The 21,174-nt window shown below is 43.9% G+C and overlaps 1 protein-coding gene across 5 annotated transcripts in view; it reads right to left on the bottom strand.

Moving 5' to 3' along the window:
* Atg7 (autophagy related 7) overlaps positions 1-21,174 on the bottom strand; it is a 272,025-nt gene that overhangs the window by 92,501 nt on the left and 158,350 nt on the right. For 3 of the 5 annotated variants that reach the window (XM_029557052.1, XM_029557053.1, XM_029557055.1), the window contains one exon: positions 9,623-9,745. In XM_029557052.1, the coding sequence (XP_029412912.1) occupies positions 9,623-9,745 (123 nt within the window). Of the gene's footprint in view, positions 1-6,113; positions 6,504-9,622; positions 9,746-21,174 lie in introns of those variants that run through there. The other 2 variants (XM_029557054.1, XM_029557056.1) reach the window with 2 other exon arrangements.

Genomic DNA, 21,174 nt, shown 5'->3' with positions numbered 1-21,174 from the left:
CTGACTGTGACTAGTAATAATCAGATACATAGAGATTAGAGATGCATGTGCAAACATCTAAGTGTTAGTAGCATTAAAAAATGAAACTTTTTATATGAAACAGTATATTTTGAAATGAAATGGAGGTCTTTTTTAAAGGTTAAAACCTCATTCAATTTTATGTCTTACAGGGCTTCTACTGAGTTCAATATTATATAACTGTATTAATGCAATTGTGATCCTAGAAACTTGTACCCACTTGTGAAAGAGATGTACTCTTGCTCTGGAGTGTGTTACTGAATATGTTAAAGCTGTAGTGAAATGCTTCTTCTAATTATACAGTTATTAAATTTTTTTTAAAAAATCAAAAAAAAGTAAAAAAAAAAGCTTTAAGGGTGGTGGGAACATCTAAGCTTAGAATGAAAGAAGAGTTCTCTGAAAGGTTGTACACTCAGCAGTACCCGGCACATGGCTTGCTCTTGTGCCCAGCTTGTCAGATGTATTGTAAACCTTGCCATGTGCATGAATACTTCATATAGTGAAGTTTAACATTGTCCAATCAGCATATCTGTTCACCTCTCTGAACTCTGAAAAGCTTATCTGTAAAATAGAATTGTATCTTAAGATGGTTGTGGGCATCCAAAGGCCAGGTAGAACAGTGCTCTGAGGAGACCATAGTAGCTACTGTGCCCTTCTCTTGGTGCTCTGTACCACAGATCTCAGGTGCTCTCCTGCCTCAGGTAGATCTGGGATCCCTGTTCTACTTTTCTTCTCCCATGCTTGCAGTTCCAACTTCTGCGCACCTCAGAACCCTTGCTCTTGCCTAGAGCCCCATCTGGCATGAAACTCTCTTTGGATCCCACAGAAACAAACGAGTCATGTATTGGACTCTACACTCATGGCCATGAGTCTTGGTTATTCTAGCTCCCCTCCCCCAGCATCATGTGGGTATCCTGAAAGCCTAGCTTGTATCTCTCTGCTTCCTGTGCCACCATGGACCCAGCAGACACACCTTAGGCAACTTCCCTGCCTTTCCATAGCAGACCAAGAATCGGATCAAACTAAGATATCAGAACCACAAACTCATTTAATTTTACAGTCTTAAAATATGGAACCCCCCCAAATCCAACACATTGCAGTTGCTTTGAAGTTAGAAGGGTCAGCTGTGAAAATACAGTCCCTAGAAAAATAAGGACAGGGCACACTGCAAAGGCACCTCAGGACCCTCCACTCCTGGGAATCAGAAAGTGGAGTCAGCTATGCCCCATCCGTCTGCTGCCTAGCACCAGGAATTTATTCAGTCTCCACCTTCTCCTTCACAGACTCCAACTTGAAGAGACTCCAACTCGACAAAATATATCCACTTAGCATAGTGTTTTCAGGATTCAAAGGCATATACAGTTGCCAATCAAAGCTGCCAACAGGGTTGGGCAAGCTCAGAATCTATTTCTCTCTGACATAACAGAGTCTGTCTTTAAAAAGTTTTTTAAAGTTAAAGCAATCTCTTGAAGTCCTAATGGTTTTATGTCATTTAGATTTGTCTGTTTGTTGAGACAGCATCTGATTATTTAGTTCAAGCTAGCCTGGAACTCATTATGTAGCCCAAGCTGGCCCAGAACGCATGGTAATCCTCCTGCTTCAGCTTCCAGGGTGCTGGAATTACAGGTTTGTCCCATCTTGCCCCATGCTTTCAGTTTTTCTTTCCTTTTCTTTCATTCTTCCTTTCTTTTTATCGAATCCTGGAAGATTTCATACAATATATTTTGATCATATTTAGATCCCCTCCCCTTATCACTACTCCCAATTTTATGCACTCACATAGATACACACATACACACACTCACACACAGAGCCTACTGAGTCATATATATGTAGGTCATATACATACATACACATTTTGAATCAAACATGTGTCCCCAAGTGTCCTTCAGTGATGGTCCATCCACTGCAGCCTGGTTAATCTACCCATAGCAGTGGTGAAAACATGCACAAGTCTCAAGCAAGTTCAAGCCAGATAAAACCCCAACATAGAAGTGGGGAAGTAGATGGGAAATCCCAACCCCAGCTGAGGAACCACTGGCAACTGATAGCGGCTGGGCAAGGGAGAGTCAGTCTTCTTTCTTTCCTTTTTTTTTTTTTTTCTTTTTTGGTCTTTTTGAGACAGGGTTTCCCTGTAGCCCCAGCTGGCGAAGAGGGCTTCGGATTCCCCTGGAACTGGAGTTAAGGACGGTTCACAGCTGCCATGTGGGTGCTGGGAATTGAACCTGGGTCCTCTGCAAGAGCAGTCAGTGCTCTTAACCGCTGAGCCATCTCTCCAGCCCCAGTCTTCTTTCTTTTGAGGGTCGCACTATGTAGCTCTGACTGGCCTGGAACTCACTATGTAGACCAGGCTGTCCTTGAACTCAGAGATGGGCTTGCCTTTGCCTCCTGAGTGCTGGGATTCTAGGTGTGCATCACCATATCCAACTTGCTTTCTTTTATTTATTTTTATTCTATGTGTATGAGTGTTTTGCTTGCCTGCATATGTGTGCACCACATGTGCACAATGGAGGCCAGACATTAGTTTCAGATCCCCTGGAACTGGAGTTACATGTAGGTGTTGGGAACTGAAGCCAGGTATATATTAGTCACTGTTCTGTTGCTGTGATAGAAACACTGACCAAAACAACTTATAAAAGGAAGAGTTTATTTGAGCTTACAGTTCCAGGGGACTTACAGTCTGTCTTGGCAGGGAGGCATGGCAGCAGAGGTGGCTGGAGGCGGAACAGCAGAAGTTAAGCTCTACATCTTCCAGCAGGCACAGAAGAAACAGAGCAACTGGAGACACAGGATGGCTTAAGAACACTCTAAGCCCACCCCCAGTGATGTGCTTCCTCTAGGAAAACCACACTTTCTAAGACCTCCCAAAACAGTGTCATCATCTGGGTACAAAATGTCCAAATACTTGGAGCCTATGGGGGACATTTTCATTCAAACCATCACACCAGGGTCTCAGCAAGAGCAGCAAGCGCCCTTAACTGAGCCCATTTTTCCAGCCTCCCCAGCTTATTTTCTTTCTTTCTTTATTATTATTTTTATTTTATGCGTATGAATGTATTGCCTGCATGTGTATTAAGTACATTCACGTCGTGCAATGCCCATGGAGGTCAGAAGGGAGTATTGGATTCCCATGGAACTGGAGTTACAGACAGTTGTTAGCTACCATGTGGTGCTGGGAATCAAACCCAGGTCTGCTGCAAGAGCAGCCAGTGCTCTTAACCATTGACCCATCTCTCCAGTTCTCTAGTTTATTTTCTTGATATTATCTTTGAGGTAAAAAGCTTTCCATTTTAACCCAGTGTTTTCTTATTTAACTGCTCACGGTAACTGAGAAGTAGAAATTATTCCCATTCCTCAGTGAGGAAGGTCCATGAGGTTAAGGAAATGACCCTGAGTCACCCAAGGATCACCACATATGATCCTGCTGGACACAACCCACAGCACACGTTTGAGCTGGGACAGGATGTCAGGTTTGCTGACCAGGCTGGGCTAGGGCTAGTCACACAGTGAGGATTACCATATAAAGAGGCTGTAGGTAAAGAAATCCAGATACTTATATTCAGCCTTTAAAGGATGGGGCCATTCCTCAAAACAAGGGAACTGTGGAGCTCATCTCTGGAGCTGACAAAGGAGCAGGGAGATGCATGTTTATGAGTCATCTCCATTATGGCCAGGGTATAACCCAGTTTACCAAGAGCCAAAAAGTCCTAGGTACCAAGTCTACACAACAAGCTAAGTTATCAGGCTGCATATCAAGTGCTAGAGATCTAGCACTTGGATGGTGGATACAGATTATCCACCACTGCATGCCCATCAGTGTGGGGCAGAAGAACTGTTTCTCAAGACTCAGCGAAGAGAACACTCAAACAGGCCCAAACCTTTCTAGTAGTGGCCATCTCTAAGACAGACCAAAGGCAGGCACACCAACATGCTGAAACCATCCTGGTACTGAAAACTGAACAAAATGGTGGTTTCGAGCTTAAAGGGGTTCCATCTACAGCTCACCCCTCTCATTTTAATTGGGTGGAAGTGGTATACAAAATATTAGTTATTCATTCAAGATCATTCATGGGAACAGGAGCAGAACCAAGACTCAGATTTAAGGAGGACTTAATTCCATGATTTAAGGAGGACCTCATTCACATGACTTAGAGAGGATCTGATTCCCATACTTTTAGGAGGACTTGAGTCCCTTGTTCTATTTCTCAGCAGTAGCTGTCTTGTGTGCCTTTAACATGTGTGACTGTCCCCTTCTCTCTCATTGCCTTCAGGTAGGTTGTACCACCCAGCCTCCCCTCTGAAGGGCAGGAATTCCATGCAGACTTTGCTGTCTATTCTCCAACAGGACCATCCCTCTGCCCATGCATATAAACATCTCAAATCCCTGCAGATAACTCTGACAGCAAATAAAGGGGACACACTTTATAAAGCAAGCTCTCAATGAGATACTACCAAGTTTGATTTTAAAAAGCGGGCTCTGGTTTCCAAGCTAAGCAGCAAATGGCTTTGTGCCTGCGTTTCTGCCTGTCCTCCCCTTCCTCAGGAGAGACGGCCAAGGCTGTGTCTTCAGGGACTGCAAGGCAGGGCATGGTCCCGAAACAGATCAGCACAGGGGAGAAGGATTATATGCATGAACAGGCTCTGTCAGTTCCCAGAGCGAGCCTGCTCCATTGCAAACAAGTCTGGGTGCTGACATGGGGGTTTCCCACAGCTTCCATGGGCCTCCAAAGGCATATTTGTCATCGGAGGCTCTTGATGAAGCTGTATATAAATATCTGACTGTTAAATACAAAACAAAAAAATCCACAGGAACCTAATCAAAAGCAGCTGTGAGGGCAAGAGGCCAAATATTTGGGGTGAATGCAAAAGGCCCAGCAGAAACACTTGTTAACTGTGTTATTGGCTTTGCCAGATAGCAAGTCTGTGTCCATGAAGTTGTGCCATGTGCCAGGCTCCTCACATGGCTTTGAGGTAAGAGCAATGGGCATTCTACCTCTAGAATTCTGCAGCAGATGAATCATAGTCTGACTCTCACTTCAGGATCCACCTGTCGGTGAAGGCCTGTGTGGCTGCAGCCTCTGTTATCATTTGTGCTCAACTCTTGTCAACCACTTACTGATCCCCAAATCTGCAGAAAACACACCATTTCACCAAAATTTGCAACATCATGAGCACATGCACTGCCGAGGGCACCGAGCAACATCAAATGTTGACAAGATGCCAGGGCAGAGGGGCAGAACAGCCTCAAGTTAGTCCTAGAAGCTAATCTCTGAAAACCAGGAAGAGGTTGAGAAAAGCTGGGTTACGGGATCTGGGAATTCAATCTCTGAAGGATAGATCAGCACGGCTTGAGTCAGCAGCTCTCTTGGGAGTCAGCCTTTTCTCTTTAGTTACATGGAGCTGGGAAATATCTTGGCAAGTCTCACAACGAGATGCTGAAGCCACAGTTTGGACGAAATAAACACATAGAAATTGATACTCTATCCTGGGATGAGAAATAACCCTAAGAGGCTAAGTCAGAGCAACTTTTATAAAATGTGGTTAAAGTACTTGCATACAGCACTGAATCTATTTAGACTGAGATTGTCCTTAACAAATCCATCAATTTAAAATACAATCAGGTGCGCTTCTCAATAGAACAGTAAACTGGGACATTGTGGTTCATTAGCTTTCAGGCCATGTCCTCCAGCTGCAGGGACAGAGACCTAGGAGGAGTACAGCATCAGGGCCAAGCTCCAACAGTCGGCCCATTTTCAGCGAGCCGGGTCTCGCAGGTAAAGGGTCAAAGTGTCCTCTTGCATGTGGCCATATTTTAAGAGTATGGGAAGCAAAGTGGGGCCTTTCCTCCACAGTGCCTTTCTAACATCCCACAGGCAGGCTGGAACCACAATGGAACCACAATTTTGCAACTGGATGGGCTTTCAAAGAATGCTGATATCTATTCAAGGCCCCTTCTTTATGATAAAATATAAGAAAAGGCAAATGACCTTTCTGTGATGAGTTCTTTCCAACGTTTTTAATGTACAATTAATCCACAACACATACACATTAAGAATATTTAGATTGAACCCTAGCTCTGCAGCCTCTCCTCATTGCAGTAAACAGAGAGAGTAACTCTTTCTGACCATGTCCTGTGACTTTCCCTCCAAGTTTTATCCAGTAACACCCAGTTATTGTCACTCACTCTGTCATCACCCCAAACAAAGCATCTTCCCCAGATCCCATATGCACTGTGTTCCTTACCCACCCATACCTCAGCAAGTTGCCTTTGGATTTCCATAGCAGCATAGGATGAACCTACTGCAATTCCTTTTAGACACATGAGGGTGAAGGGCAGCAGGCACAAACACTAGGGTTGCATTAGTGAATCCCACTCCATGTAGATGACCCTGCTTCGGATGTATCTTCTAATCACTGGGGCCCTTTCTGTGGAAACACAGGGACTTACTGGCTCTGGGATGACCAGCTTGGCATTCTCCCTGTATCTGGAGGAGATAGACCACAGGTACCAAAAGGTATGGGGAACTTTAACACATCAGACACGTCCAGAACTGTAAACTCACGGAGACAGAAAGTAGGTGACTGCTTGTTTGGTTTTGGAAGAAGGTAAATGAGTGCTTGTTCAGGGTTGGAAGGAGGGGGAAAGGGGAGTTACCCATAAAGGGCATGGCATTTGCTTCTGGGGATGTTGACAATGTACAACAAGGGCAACAGCAGCACTGCTCTGGGTAAACTTAAAAACTACTGAGTTGCCACTTGCAAAACAGGATGAGCTTTGTGGTAAGTGAACTGTAACTTGGGAAGGCCCAGGGCTCTGCTCCTTCCCTCCCCAGCCTTTCAATGACCAAATCCAGCTTTCATTTATGAAAGCAGCCTCTCATCTTTTAAAATTAAAGGGAGCATTTGTTGTCTTCCACAAGGCTTTCCTTGACACCCCTGCTCCCTAAGGCATTCACTCACGATATCTCTCTCAGAACTTGTTATTAAATGACTAAGCACTTTTGGTGACATTGCAGAGCACTGCTGACATCTCTGCTTGTCACAATGGACATGAGCATCTCTGTCTCATTAACTGCTGATCTGGTAAACTGGCATGGTGCCTGGCATCTGACTCTCAAAAGATGCTCTGTAATTTTTTCAAAATTATGTATACACACCCACACACCCCCATGTGCATGAGGTCCTTAGTTTGACCTCCAGCACCACACATATTTTTAAAAATTATTTTATAAATAATATATATGGTGAATATGTAGAACTACCTTGTTGAATCTTTTTCAATGCCTACTGCTGATTAATGAAAACAGTTAATCCAAAATGAGAAGTAATTTATTGTCTTGACTGGGTTACATAAAAATGTAGAATTTTGTATTTTTATACTGATCACATATAAATTCACTGGAAATAAGAAAATCAAAATACTATTCTTTTTTGTGTGGCAAGGTGTCACTATGTAGTCCCGGCTAGTCTGGAACTCGTTATGCAGACCAGGCTGGCCTCAAGATCGGCCTGCCTCTGCCTCCCAAGTCCTGAGATTAAAGTATGTGCTACCGCGCTTGGCCAAAACGCTATTGTTACATAGACAGACGTTTTTGTTCTGTTTTGTATTATGAGGCAGGGTCTCATGTAGTCCATGATGGCCTCGAACTCATTATGTAGATGAGGATGACCTTGAACTCTTGATCCTCCTGCCTCCTCATCCAGAGTGCTAGGATTACAGGTGTATGTACAAGTCTGGTATAAGTAATGGTTTTAGAGTGAGTGAGTGAGTGAGTGAGTGAGTGAGTGAGTGAGTGAGTGTGTGTGTGTGTGTGTGTGTGTTTATGTATTCCCCTAGTCCTAGGAAACTGGGCCTTGGGCTTCCCACATGCTAGGAAAGTGCTCTACCACCATTCTCTGGAATACATATTCATTCTGCTTATAGGCAGACACTTTTTTCCACAGTAATAACATGACACAGGTGGGACGATGATTTTTGCTGCTATGAGTTCCTGAGCTGCTTCTCTTAAAGCCCTATTCACGCCGGGCATGGTGGCACATGCCTTTAGTCCCAGCACTTTGGAGGCAGAAGCAGGCGGATCTCTGTGAGTTCAAGGCCAGCCTGGTCTACATAGTGAGTTCCAGGACATAGTGAGTTCCTGTAGCTAGGGCTACAGGGAGACCCTGTCTCAAAAAGACCAAGAAAAAAAAAATACTCTATTCACAGTTTTTTGAGGAGAATATCGACCCTTTTCTAAGTTAAAGGCTACAGATCCACTGGCCACTGGAAAGCATCAAATAAACAGTGTTCACTGAAGGGCGAAGGCAAGAAACAGCAGCTGGTGTCTGTCTCCAGGAAGGGAAGTGGGAGCTCCATGACCACACATAAGAGCTCTGTGACTGCACATCAAAGACCATGGGACTGCAAAGACCTGCAGTTCCTCCTCCTGCACCATCACACAATGGCAGTCACCATCAGCACAAGCTTCTGAAACTGGCCTGGGAACCCAGTCTCAGTTCTAAGGGACCAGCTGGGTCTCTCAAAATTCTCCAGAGATGCTTTTCACCTTGTAGCACTAAAAATGAGAGATTCCCTGGACTCTAACAACCAGCCATCAGTGAAAGATGGACACCCAAGCAAGTCAGAGAGGAGTTGCTTTCAGTTCCATGCCCATGCTAGGGATGGCCCTTGTTTCCTTGGTGTGACCTAATTTGCTCAAGTCTAAGGAGTTTGACTCCGGTGTTTCTGTGGGGTATCTTCTACTCAGTGCTTGATCCACCCTCCAAGCAGAAGCCTTGTTCCACTGGCTGGTCCAGGACTGGTCCAGGCTGGCCACCCCCTGACCACTTGGGGCCTCCTCAATAGTGAGGATGCACATTATCAATGTAGATGCACTTCAGCACTGTGCCAAGCTGCAGGACATGGGACATCAAGGGCTTCCCTGTACAGCCATGGAGGAGCCATCATGGCTCAGTTCACTTAACAACCTCTTCAGAGAGGAGAGGATACTCTGTGATGTGCCACTGATCCCACATTCGGTCACCCATTTGAGGAACTGTACCTTCTGTCTGGTGACCCTAATAGTGCCCCCACTCCATGTGGAATTCCTTTTTTAAGAACAGTGAGATTTGGAAAATGAACAGCTATTTTTCAAAGTCAGAAAAAGTCATACAGTGATCCAGGCAGTTAAGACCTGAGAAGCACTAGGTGGGGACCAGCAGGATAGCTGGCAGGGGCCAGTTCACAGCAGCTCCGGCACCTAAGAGAGGTCAGACTGTGGACTGAAACTGGTCATATTTTCTCTGAAGACATGGCCAGAGCCCAAGGTCTTCCTGACCTGTGTGTCAACAGTCACTAGAAACAGTTCTCCAATGGTTATACTCATATAGATCTTATGTAAGGAAAAGCAGTCTTCAGAAATCAATGCCTTTCTTAGCACCGACCCTGGACACTGGCCACCTATAAGACAGTGACCTGAACACACGAGGGTTTGTCTCTGATAACTGGCAGGCCTACCCAGTGATGTCTCAGAAAAAAACAATGTCAAAATTAACTGCTCTCTCCCTTTTCACAGATTACACACATCAGTCCCCAGAACAGAGAGGCTGTTGGTCCCACTCTTACCTCAGCAGCTTGAGTCTCTTGATGGAGCAATGTGAGGCCAGTCAAGTCTTCTAAGAAGGAATGTGAGGAATTAAACACCTTCGCTAGGAAATTAAATCCATCCCGTTCATATTGATCAAGAACCTGCAAAACAGTTACAATTTTAGAAAGGAGACTGCAGGTTTTAAATATGTATTAAGAGATTTTTGTTTCTAATAAGCATTTGTTAAAAATAAAGGCCAGTGAGATGTCTCAGTGGGTAAAGATGCTGTGGTCAAGCCTGGCAACCTAAGTCAATCCCTAGGAACCACATGGTGGAAGGGGAAAACTGACTACTACAAATTGTTTGTGTGCGCACACACACACACACACACACACACACACAGATAAATGTAGCACAAATTTAAATGAGACTAAAACAGAGAGCTAATTATACAATCCAACAGGCAGAAAAGCAGGAGGCTCAGTATTTACTGTCTCCTGCTTGGAAGAATCACATCATCTTCCAGCTTAGATACCAACTTTTCCAAATAAAGTTTCATGCAAATTCACTAAAATCTAGAAGAGTTCTAGAAGACTCAGCTACTAGGCCCAAGAATTCATGTGTTACAAAATAATAGCTGAGGGAGAGCTGAGGAAAGAAAAAAAAAAAAAAAAGAAAAGTGATCAAGGGAGAGGGAAGGGCAAATGATTTGTTAGAATACGACAGCCCAGCTAGCCAAAAGAATTTTCAAACCCAATTTTTAAAAAGGGAAAAGTAGGGGCTGGAGAGATGACTCAGAGGTTAAGAGCACTGGGTATTCTTACAGAAGACCTGGGTTCAATTCCCAGTACCCACATGGTGGTTAACAACCATCTGTAACTCTAGTTCCAGGGGATCCAATGCCCTCTTCTGTCCTCCTCAGGCATTGCATGACACAGGTGCGCTTGCATACAAGCACGCATAAAACTCATACACATAAAATAATAAAATAAAATAAAATAAAATGAGAAAAATAAGTTCCAACAGAAGCACACAGAGGAAGATATCCAAAAGGCCACAAGACTTGAAAATCTGCTAAGCCTCACAGGCGATCAGGGACAGGGAAGTCAAACTATGATGTGATACGCTCTGTACATACCCCAATGGCTAAAACTAACACAGCAGAACACACAAGCATTGGTGAGGACTTCTCACAGAAGTGCAAACCAGACAATCACTTTAGAAGCCTACTACATACCCCATGACCCTGTAATTGTTAGATACAAACACCAAACAAAAATGTGCCAACATGAGCCTCTGCAGACACACTCACAAATGAGAGCCTTCACCGTGAGCTACTCACAGCCATGCTAAGCCACTTATGTAACGATCAACAGTAGAATGAATAATGAATTGTGGTCTGATCAGGGATGGAGTACTATATAGCAATAAAAAAACTCTACTTACAGTTATCAGACAGCTAGACTGAAGAAGAATCTGTATGTGCTATGCAATTAACTTTATGCAAAGTTAAAGAGAAGAACAGCTGAAATTAATCATGTTGTTAGAATTTAAGACAGAGGTGTGCCTAGGGAGAGACTGTACCTAGAAGGGATGCTCAGGTTGGACGGTCCACGGTACTAATAATATCTGGATGCCGGCTACATACGTACACACACTTAAGATGTGTGCAGGATGTTTGTAAATATGTTACCCTTCCACTATGAGATCAGAAGAGAAAAAAACTGCTGGCTTTGGCAAGAGAATAAGATGAGCAACAAAGAACTCTGAAAGCAAAAGAAAATGCCTGTCACACCTGAAGGAAGGAGGGCTGTAGGAACCCATTTCTGGGTCCCCTGGCTGGATAAGGGTAGGAGAGATACTGAGGGACTGACACCATCAAGGAAGGGCTGGGAAGGACCAGGCAGGAAGAGAAAGACTGGCAGGCTGGCAGGTCAAACCTGAAAGAACCAGAGAATGAGGGGCCAGCCGAGGCCAAGGGCAAGTGACAGACAGCCCAACAAGTGGATTTAAGGTAAGTTTAGTAAATACAGTGGTATTAAATTACTACAGTGGTAGAAAATGCAGCATTCTCACACATCAGAATGGCATCTTTGGAGAATGGGTATGAAAACACAATGACTGTTTTCAAAATGATTAATATGATATATTTAGTGATCACTTATATCTGAATCTCTAAGCTTGGTAAATTGCTTTCACATCTGGATTCCAGTAACAAAAAGGAAGAAACAAGTTAGAAAACAGACAAAAATTATTAACAAAATTTAGTAGTTCTACACAAAATACTTTGTTGGACCTTTGTTGAACTTTTAGACTTCTTATTTTGCTTTGCTTTTATTTGTTTGTCTTGTTTTCTGAGACAGGGTCTCACTATATAGCCCTGGAAATCACAGAAATCCACCTGCCTCTGCCTCCTGAGTGCTGGCACTAAAGGTGTGTGCCACCATGCCTGGTCTGAACTTTGAAACTTTTAAGGCTGTGATTCCATAGAATCGAACAGTGGAGAAAGGACGGCAAGGACTCCTGGTACCCAGGGCAGACAGAAGTTTAATACTGAAGCATTAACAACATAGGCTGGAGAATTATGTGGAAAAAGTTAATCCTATAGGGGTATGTGTAAGTATGCATGGGCTTCCAGAATTTACATGCTGTGATCTTAAGCTGCTGGGAGAATAAGAAGCTTATAAAAGTATGAAGGTTATTTTCCTCCATAAACAGCTTAACCTTCTTAGACAGGAAAATGTGTCTAAAATCATCCAAAAATAAACAAACAAGACTAACAGGAAGGGAGGGAGGCATGGAGGGAAGCTGCTGGAACAATGTACTGCAGCAACAGCCTGTCGTCTATACAAAACACACCACACCTCTTGTGAGAACTGTAGAGGAGGATCCTGAACAGTATGTTGTTATACCTTGGAAAGTTACAAGGGTTCCAAAGATTCCAGGACACTTTCCTTAAGAAGCAGTGATTTCTTTGCTCCCTGAATCAGTAATGGGGGATGTGGAGGTCAGAGAACAACTTGCAGAAGTCAGTTCTCTCCTTTCACCACATAGGTTCTGGGAATCAAACTCAGATCATCAGGTTGGGTGGCAAGTATCTTTACCCACTAAGCCAATTCATCAGCCCAGTGATCATTCTTGTATAATGACACCTGTCCTTTCATTATCTGGGGTGTTTTGTACAAGTAAGCTTTCATTTTTGTGACATGTAGGAACACACATCCCTAAATAAGATGCTAGAATTGGGGCTGGAGAGATGGTTCAGAGGTTAAGAACACTGGTTGTTCTTGTAGAAGACCCGGCTTTAAATCCCAGCACCCACATGGCAGCTAACAACTGTCCATAACTCCAGTTCCAGGGGATCCAATGGCCTTTCTGTCCTCTGCGGGCATTGCACAACACGGGTGCACTTACCTACATGCAGGCAATACACACACATAAAATAAAAATTAAAAAGATGCAGGGCTGAAGAGATGGCTCAGCAGTTAAGAGCACTGACTGCTCTTGCAGAAGACCCAGGTTCAATTCCCAGCACCCACATGGTGGCTATGAACCATCCTTAACCCAGTTCCAGGGGTATCTGAAGCCCTCTTCTGACCTCCGCAGCATGGCACGACACGGGTACACTCACATACATGCAGGCAATACACGCATACACATAAAATAAAGATAATAATAATAAAAATAAGATGCTAGAATATTTTCTGCAGACACAGTTCCAGGAGCATTGCTTCCCAGTGGAGGCTGATGAATTTCTGCTCTTCGCTTCAGATGCTCGTCTGTTAGCCCTGAAGCCACCAAAGCACTCCAATGCCAGCGACTGTGGAAAAATCTTGAAAAGTGATTTCACAGGGTCTACCATCTCCTGACAATACAGTGTAATAGTTTTCTTCCTACCAAGGAGTCAGTTTTCTTCTTTCACCATATGGGGATCCAGGGATCAAACTCAGGTTGTCAGGTTTGGTAGCAAGCACGTTTTCCCACTGAGCCATTGTGCTGGCTTAATGCAATGGTTTTCATCACATGAGAAGCAAATGGATTCCTAGTTTGTCCATTATCCTTTTTTTAAAAAAAAAATATTATTATTTTTATTCGATTTGTATGAGTGTATTGCTTGCATGTATGTAAGTGTACCCATGTTGTGCAATGCCCACAGGTCAGAAGAGGGTGTTGGATCCCCTGGAACTGGAGTTATGGACAGTTGTTAGCTGCCATGAAGGTGCTGGGAATTGAACCCTGGTCCTCTGCAAGAGCAGCCAGTGCTCTTAAATGCTGAGCCATCTCTCCAGCCCCAATTGTCCATTGTTCTTAAAAAGAGCAGGAGAAAACACATATCCCAGTGTGGGAATGCCTTTTATAATATGGATATACTCTGGAAATATGTCTTTTACCTAATCTTGCAACCATAAACATTAATCTTAGAGCTTGTTTATAACAAAGACAAACTCACTGAGTCATTGAGGGCATATGACCTCAATCCTTCAGGACCTTTCCTTGCCCTATACTTAAAGTGAATGTATGTGTTTGCTTATACATCAAGCATGCAAACAACATGTATTGTGTGCACTGCAAATGAGAGGACTTGATAACATCTCTTTATGATTATGTGCATTTGTGTTAGTCTAGAAATCAGAAAGGGCAAAATTCTTCTGATGAGGATCCCACTTTTACTTCCCCATTTCATGCTGGATATACAGCTTCAACAAAACAGTGAGCCCTTGTTTGAGAGTACAACTCTGACAGAAATCTGAAGGAACAGGTTCTCAGCAGTTATGGTCTGCTCTTGGCATTAAAATGGATGCAAAGAGTCAGGCTGTTTTTTAAGGCATAGCCATAATGTGGCATAGTGATTTATTTATGTGTACATTTGTGTGTCTGTGTGTGGGTATGTACACATGCATGCAGGTGGTGCTCACAGAGGAAGAAAGAGGGTGTCAGATCCCCCAGAACTGGAGCTATAGGCACTTGTTGAGTGGCCCAATGTGGGTGCTGGGAACCGAACTCAGGTCCTCTGAAAAAGCAGCAAGTACACTTAACCACTGAGCATCCCCCCAGCTTGTGTCTTTTAATGGGATATAGGTTTTAGCTTCTGTTAATTGCTTGTTGAAAGTCTCATTTGTTTACATATTATACTTCCTTGGTCTTGGTGATTCAAAACTGCACATGTGAACATGTTTCTACAAGACTTAGGTGATTCTCCATGCTGAAGTCACAGGCAGGCAAAATAGAATCATCACAGGAACAGGCAGCTGGTGAGAACTGGCACTGTCAGGAAGATCTCCATTGTAATAAACAGCTCGGACCTCAAGTAGAAGTCTCAGACAAACTTTCCAGAATAGCAAGCCCCAAGGCCCAGGCTTTTGTAAGCTTTACTGATCAGAGTCCAGTGAGGTTCTCAGAGTGAGTATCAGAGAAAAATCTCCTGCTTTCAGAAGGGAAAGGGTGGGGCCCCACTGTGGGACACACCAGAGTACTTTCCTAACACCAGCTTCCTTGAGAAAAGACAGAGAAGTGGAGCCCAGCCTGATGAGGCTTTGTCAGGGCTTACCCCAGGCAAAGTAAAATACCTCCAGGGATGAGTCCTCCTGCCCATCCCACAGGCCTGGGGGAAGGGGGGGGATGTGGATGGATAGGAATGAGACACAATTGTAAAGTTCATAGTCCAGGGGCCCAACACTCATGAAGACTCAATCCCAGGACTGTAGAACGCCTACTTCCCCATCACCTTACCTGTCCTCTACATCAGTAAGGTCCATTTACAGCAGATTCCTTTACGGGACATCATTTCTAGCTACCCAAACACAAGGCAGGCTAAAGGCAAAAACAGGCTGGGCAGATATAGCAGAACAAGATGTGGTATGAACACTGAGATTTGCAGACAGGAAGCCAAAACAACTGGAATTAATACACTAAGGGTACTGATGGATAAACATTAACAAAGAGACAAGCATCCTAAGAGACACCAAGAAATTCTGTTCTCAAAATTTATTTTTATGGGGGCTGGAGAGATGGCTCAGTGGTTAAGAGCACTGGTACTCCAGTTCCAGGGGATGTGATGTCCTCTTCTGGCACTGCATGTATATAAATGCAGCCTTGTCGTGCAATGCCTACAGAGGTTAGAAGAGGACACTGAAATCCCTTGGAACTGGAGTTATGGATGGTTGTTTGCTGTTATGCGGGTGCTGGGACCAAACCCAGGTCTTCTGTAAGAGCAGCCAGTGCTCTTAACTGCTGAGCCATTTCTCCAGTGCCTTAAATATTTATTTTCATTATTTTTAATTATGTGTATATGTGTGCAGCTATGTATGGGTATATGCATCTTGAATGCACTGCCTGCAGAGGCCAGAAGAGAGCGTTGGATCCCTGGGAGCTGAAACTATAGGCAGTTGTGAAGTGGGTATTCGGAACTGAACTCAGATCCTTTGGAAGAGCAACAAGTGCTCTTAACTACTGAGCCTCTCTCCAGTCCCACAAAGAAAGTCTAGGGCCCATAAACTGTAACAGAAACGTATGTCATTGAACGTGGCTGACTAACTGGACACGTCAAGGAAAATAAACCCGCAGAGTGAGGATAGATCAATGGAAACTACCAAATCTGGAAAGAGAGGGTAAAAAGACTCAAACTACAACCAAAGCACCCCCAAAAGCACAACAGCTAGAAAAGGGCTAATATATAAAATGAAAATACCAAGGAAAAGAGAGAGAGAAAAGGACAGAAGAAAAATTTTCAAAGGCAATGTCTTGCTACACAGTCCAGGCTGGACTGGAACTCAGATTTTTCCTTCCTCAGTCTTCTCAGTGCTGGGATGACAGGTGTGCACCACCACACTCCGTGCTACAGGTAACTCCAATGAGCAAATCAAAGAGCTGAATAAACACAGAGATGTTCCAGGTCTGTGGATGATGTGATGACTAATCTTGGTTGTCAACTTTACTGGATCTGGAATCAACTAAAACACAAGCTGCTGGTACTTCTGTGAGGAACTTTCTTGATCAAACTATTTGAAGCAGCAAGATTCACCCTAAATGGGGGCAGTACTTTCTAGTAGCAGCCTAGATAAAAGGACATGGAAGGAAGAAACTTTGCTTTCTGCCTGCTTGCTTTCACTGTCACTGGTAAGTTTATCTTGCTTTCACTGTCACTGGTAAGTTTATCTATCCTGTTTCTGTCTCATTTCTTTGCTGCTATTAGAACTGGCTTCTTCAGGCTTTCAATGAATTCTCCAGGAATTCTCAGCACTGGACTGGGATTGTTGAAATAACAAGTATCTCTTGTTTTTTAGTATGATCTCGTGCTTTCACACTCCAAAGTTGCTTGATATACAGACACCCATCCGTGATGTGTTTTTGTATTTCTCAACCATACTCTATCACTCTCTCTCTCTCTCTCTCTCTCTCTCTCTCTCTCTCTCTCTCTCTACCAGTTCTGTTCTTAAGAGAACCCTGAGCAATACAGACAGGAAGACTCAATGCATCAAGTGGCTAGTCCTTCCCAGCATGATCTACAGACTCAGTGGAATCCCAGTCAAAATCTAAGTGAGCAGTTTATTCTTGCAAGTATCAACAATCAAGATTCTCAAGTTTGTATGGGAAAGCAGAGGACCCAAAACGGCCGTCACAATATTAAGAGAAAGAACCAAGTTGGAGGACCGGCATGACCTGAAGTCAAGACTGCAAAGCTACAATACTAAAGACAGCAGGGTTGGCAGAAGAATAAAAAAATGGACCAGGGAAATAAAGCAGAGGGCTCAGAATGAGACCCACAGAAGTGGAGTCACCTGATTGCTGTCAAAGGGGCAAAAGTGACACAATGAGAAAGTCTTTTTAACAAATGGCACTGGGACAACTGGACATTCACATGCAAAACCTTTCATGTGGATAGACCCTCCACCCTGCACACAGGTGACTCAAACTGCGTGACAGGTCTCAGTGTCTCATGCAAAACTACAAAGCTCATGGAAGTGACAAAGGTGATCTTGGGCTTGGCAATGACTTTTTTATGTATATAAGTGTATTGCCTGCACATATATGAGTGCACCCATGTTGTGCAATGCCAGGGAGGTCAGAATAGGGTGTCGGATTCCCCTGGAACTGGAGTTAAGGACGATTTGTAGCCACCATGTAGGTGCTTGGAATTAAACCTGGGTTCTCTGCAAGAGCAATCAGTGCTCTTAAATGCTGAGCCATCTCTCCAGCCCTGGCAATGACTTTCTACATATAGCACCAAAGGCATAGTCTGTGAGGGGAAAAAGTGAAATGTTGGATTTTGCTAAAGTTAAATTTTCAGTTCTCTGAGAAAATAGACATTAAGAGAATTAGAAGATGTGTGACCAATTGGGAGAAAACACCAAAGGCTTATTTGAGAAAGGACTGCTATCCAAAGTGGAAGTTAGAAAGAATGCTTCAGGGGCTGGAGAGATGACTCAGTGGTGAAGAAGAGCACTGGGTACTCTTGCAGAGGACCTATGTTGGGTTTCAGTACCATCTAGTGACTCACAAGTCTCTGTAACTCCAGTTTCAGGGAGATTCGATGCCCTCTCTGAACTCTCAATTTACATACATAGATGCAGGCAAAACACTCAAACACATAAAAAAAATAAATCTTAACACCTCACTAAAGAAGTGACAGAGAGGGCTGGAGAGATGGCTCAGCAGTTGAGAGCACTGGCTATTCAAATCCCAGCACTCACTTGGCAGCTAACAACTGTCCATAACTCCAGTTCTGGGGTATCTGACACCCTCTTCTGACCTCCACGGGCACTGCATGACACAAGTGCACCTACAGACATGCAGGCAATACACGCATACACATAAAAAGTAAAAATAAAAATAATAAATTTTTTTTAAAAAGAAGTAACAGGTGGGGTAAGCAAGCATATGCAAAGATCCTTCATGCCCTTTGTCACCAGGGCAATGCGAATTACAACAATAATGGGCTACTACTATACACCTGTCAGGACGGTCAAAGGCACTGACAGATGCTGGTGAGGACACAGCAGGAATGCTCACCCAGCGATGGGAGCACAAAATGGCACAGCCCTCTGCAAGACATTGGTGGTTTCTTACAAAACAGAACCTGCTCTTCCACCTGATCCAGCAGTTGTACTCCTTGGTATTACAGCAGAGGAGCTGAGAAGACATAGCTACACAAAGACTCACACATGGATTTAAGTTAACAGAAGCTCTGTTCAGAACTGTTCAAATGTGGACACAACCAAACAGCCCGAGTAGAGGAATGGTACAAAAACAGTAAAGTAAATACTGGTACATCTAGACAGTGGACTAAGATTCAGCACCAAAAAGAAACAAGCCATCGAGCCATGAAGAGACACAGAGGAAACAAATGCATATTTCTAAGCTGGATCCAGAGTTCAAGGTTACTGGGCATGGTAGCACATGCCTTTAATCCCAGCACCTCAGAGGCAGAGGCAGGCAGATCTCCGTGAGTTCAAGATTAGCCCGGTCTACATAAGAAGTTCCAGGTTAGCCAGGACTAAATTTTTTTTTATTTATTTAGAACAGGAATAAACAAACCAACCCTAATTTCAGCTCAGTGAGTGGTAAGGCACTTGCCCAGCATGTGAGGGTTTTAGGTTCAGTCTCCAGTGCCACCACCACCACACTGACTTCAGCAGTCCACATCACACCCCAGTCTGCAGCTCCCTTGTCTTCCCCTCTGGTCCTGCCCCAGAGGGGGTGTGCTTCCAAATCAGATTTGCTTTCTTACTTCCATGGAGGCTCAGCTCAAGTATCAACTCCTGCCCAAACCATTTTCCATTCTTGCTCCCATGATCTCCTCCTTTTGTTCTCTGACCTTATTCCTCATGGTGCACCAACCTCCAAGAAGGATCTTAGGAAACGCTCTGCCTTGTGATATTTAGCATTTCCAACTATCAAATGGATGGTCAGTAGCTTTGTTTCTGTTTCTATACAGATGAATCAGATGAGAAAGCTCAATGGATGGAAACAAGTAGTTTTCACCCAAGCTTAGTCTGTTCTGTCAGCATTACTCTATTGATGCACTGATGCAGGCAGAACTTATTTATATAGCCAGACCTAGAAAGCAGGACAGATCTGAGTTCAAGACAGGTAAGGTATCTAAAAAATGGCAGCATACACAGGGCCACAGTCAGCATGTCAAGAATACAGAGCAGGCGAACTCTGGGTCTTTCCCTTAGTCTCTGCAGAGTGCACATTACTCTTCAGTCCACATGTAAATTGGGCAACAGGGTCATTTAGAAAACAGGAAATTTCAAATCCAAACTGCATTTAAAACTGAGATAACTGATAATGGAATGCAAGTCTCAACACCAGTGTTTCAATCAAACTTTTTTTTAAAGAATATTTTTATTCCAAACAAAGGCAATTTTTAACACATTTTCCAGAAATAACTTGAAGCAGGTTACATAAAAATATATATATACAATGAAGTTAAAGGGTGGAAAAGTAGGGATAAGAAATCAAACACCCCCTCAGCTTCCCTGGGCCTGCACGACCTGCAGGCCTCTCTCGGGGTAAATCGAGAGTGCCCTCCGTGCCTTGATTCCCCAAGCCTCATTCACAAAACCATCTCCCCCACCCATCTCTCCTCCTAGCCTTGATCCTGTCCCATTCCTTGTCTTGGGGCCCCAGACACCTGGGGAACCACTACTGCTTCCTGATCCTCTTCATCCAGACCAACTCAGTGCCTTCTCTGGTCCCCAGGAGCACTGCTTCTGGGCCTGGCCCGGCCCTCACCTCACTCTGCTTCCCAGGGCCTGCACCACCCACCAGTCTCTTTCCTGGACCCAGGGGTTGACCTTTCCTCTTCCTGATCCTTTGCATCCAGACCAAGCCAGCTCGTCAGTGCAGTCCCCAGGAGTCCTAGGGGCTATTTCCTGTTCCCATCTGCCTTTGCATCTCTGGGTGGCACGGGGGCCACCAGCTGCCCTAGACCAGCATCTTTCCTGGGCCCAGCTCCCAGGCCAGTCTAACCCCCAAATTCCTGGAGGGATCCAGACCTTAGGAGAAAGGCTGAGAGCATCTGATCCTCATCTGACTTGGGCCTCTGTGGGAACTCCTGAAGACAAAAGCAATCTGGCCATTCCAATATAAATTCAAAAGATAGAACTGGAAGCTTAACAAACCAGCTTTTCATGCCCAAAAAGTAAACCACAAAGACACACAAAGGTCACAAAAAGAAGCAGACCTAAACTTGAAGACTTGAGTCTCACACAAGAATCAGAAACTACAAAAGAAATCCACATGTCAAAAATTGCAGAGAAAAAATAATAACATGAAAAACCAAAATAACAAATCTCCACCAAATACCAAATATCTCTAGTACCCCCTAGAGATAATGAAGGACAGGGAACTCAAAAGAACAATTATAAACATGATAAGAAAATTCAGTGAATTTAAAGAACACACAAAGAAATCAAAGAACTGAAGGAAGATAGGGATAAACTTCTGAATGAATTCAGAAAAGAGTTAGAAATATTGAAGAATACTCAGGCTGAAATGAAGAAGGAAGTGAAACACTCAGTAAGCCAATTAGAAACGACAACAGAAAGCCTCACCAATAGGATGAATGACATGGAAAACAGAGTAG

The sequence above is a fragment of the Nannospalax galili genome, unplaced genomic scaffold (assembly GCF_000622305.1).
Source record: "Nannospalax galili isolate Female #2095 unplaced genomic scaffold, S.galili_v1.0 scaffold406, whole genome shotgun sequence".
NCBI classification, from domain to species: Eukaryota; Metazoa; Chordata; class Mammalia; order Rodentia; family Spalacidae; genus Nannospalax; species Nannospalax galili.
The sequence above is the reverse complement of the archived record's forward strand: the minus strand, read 5'-3'. Positions and strand labels throughout refer to the sequence as shown.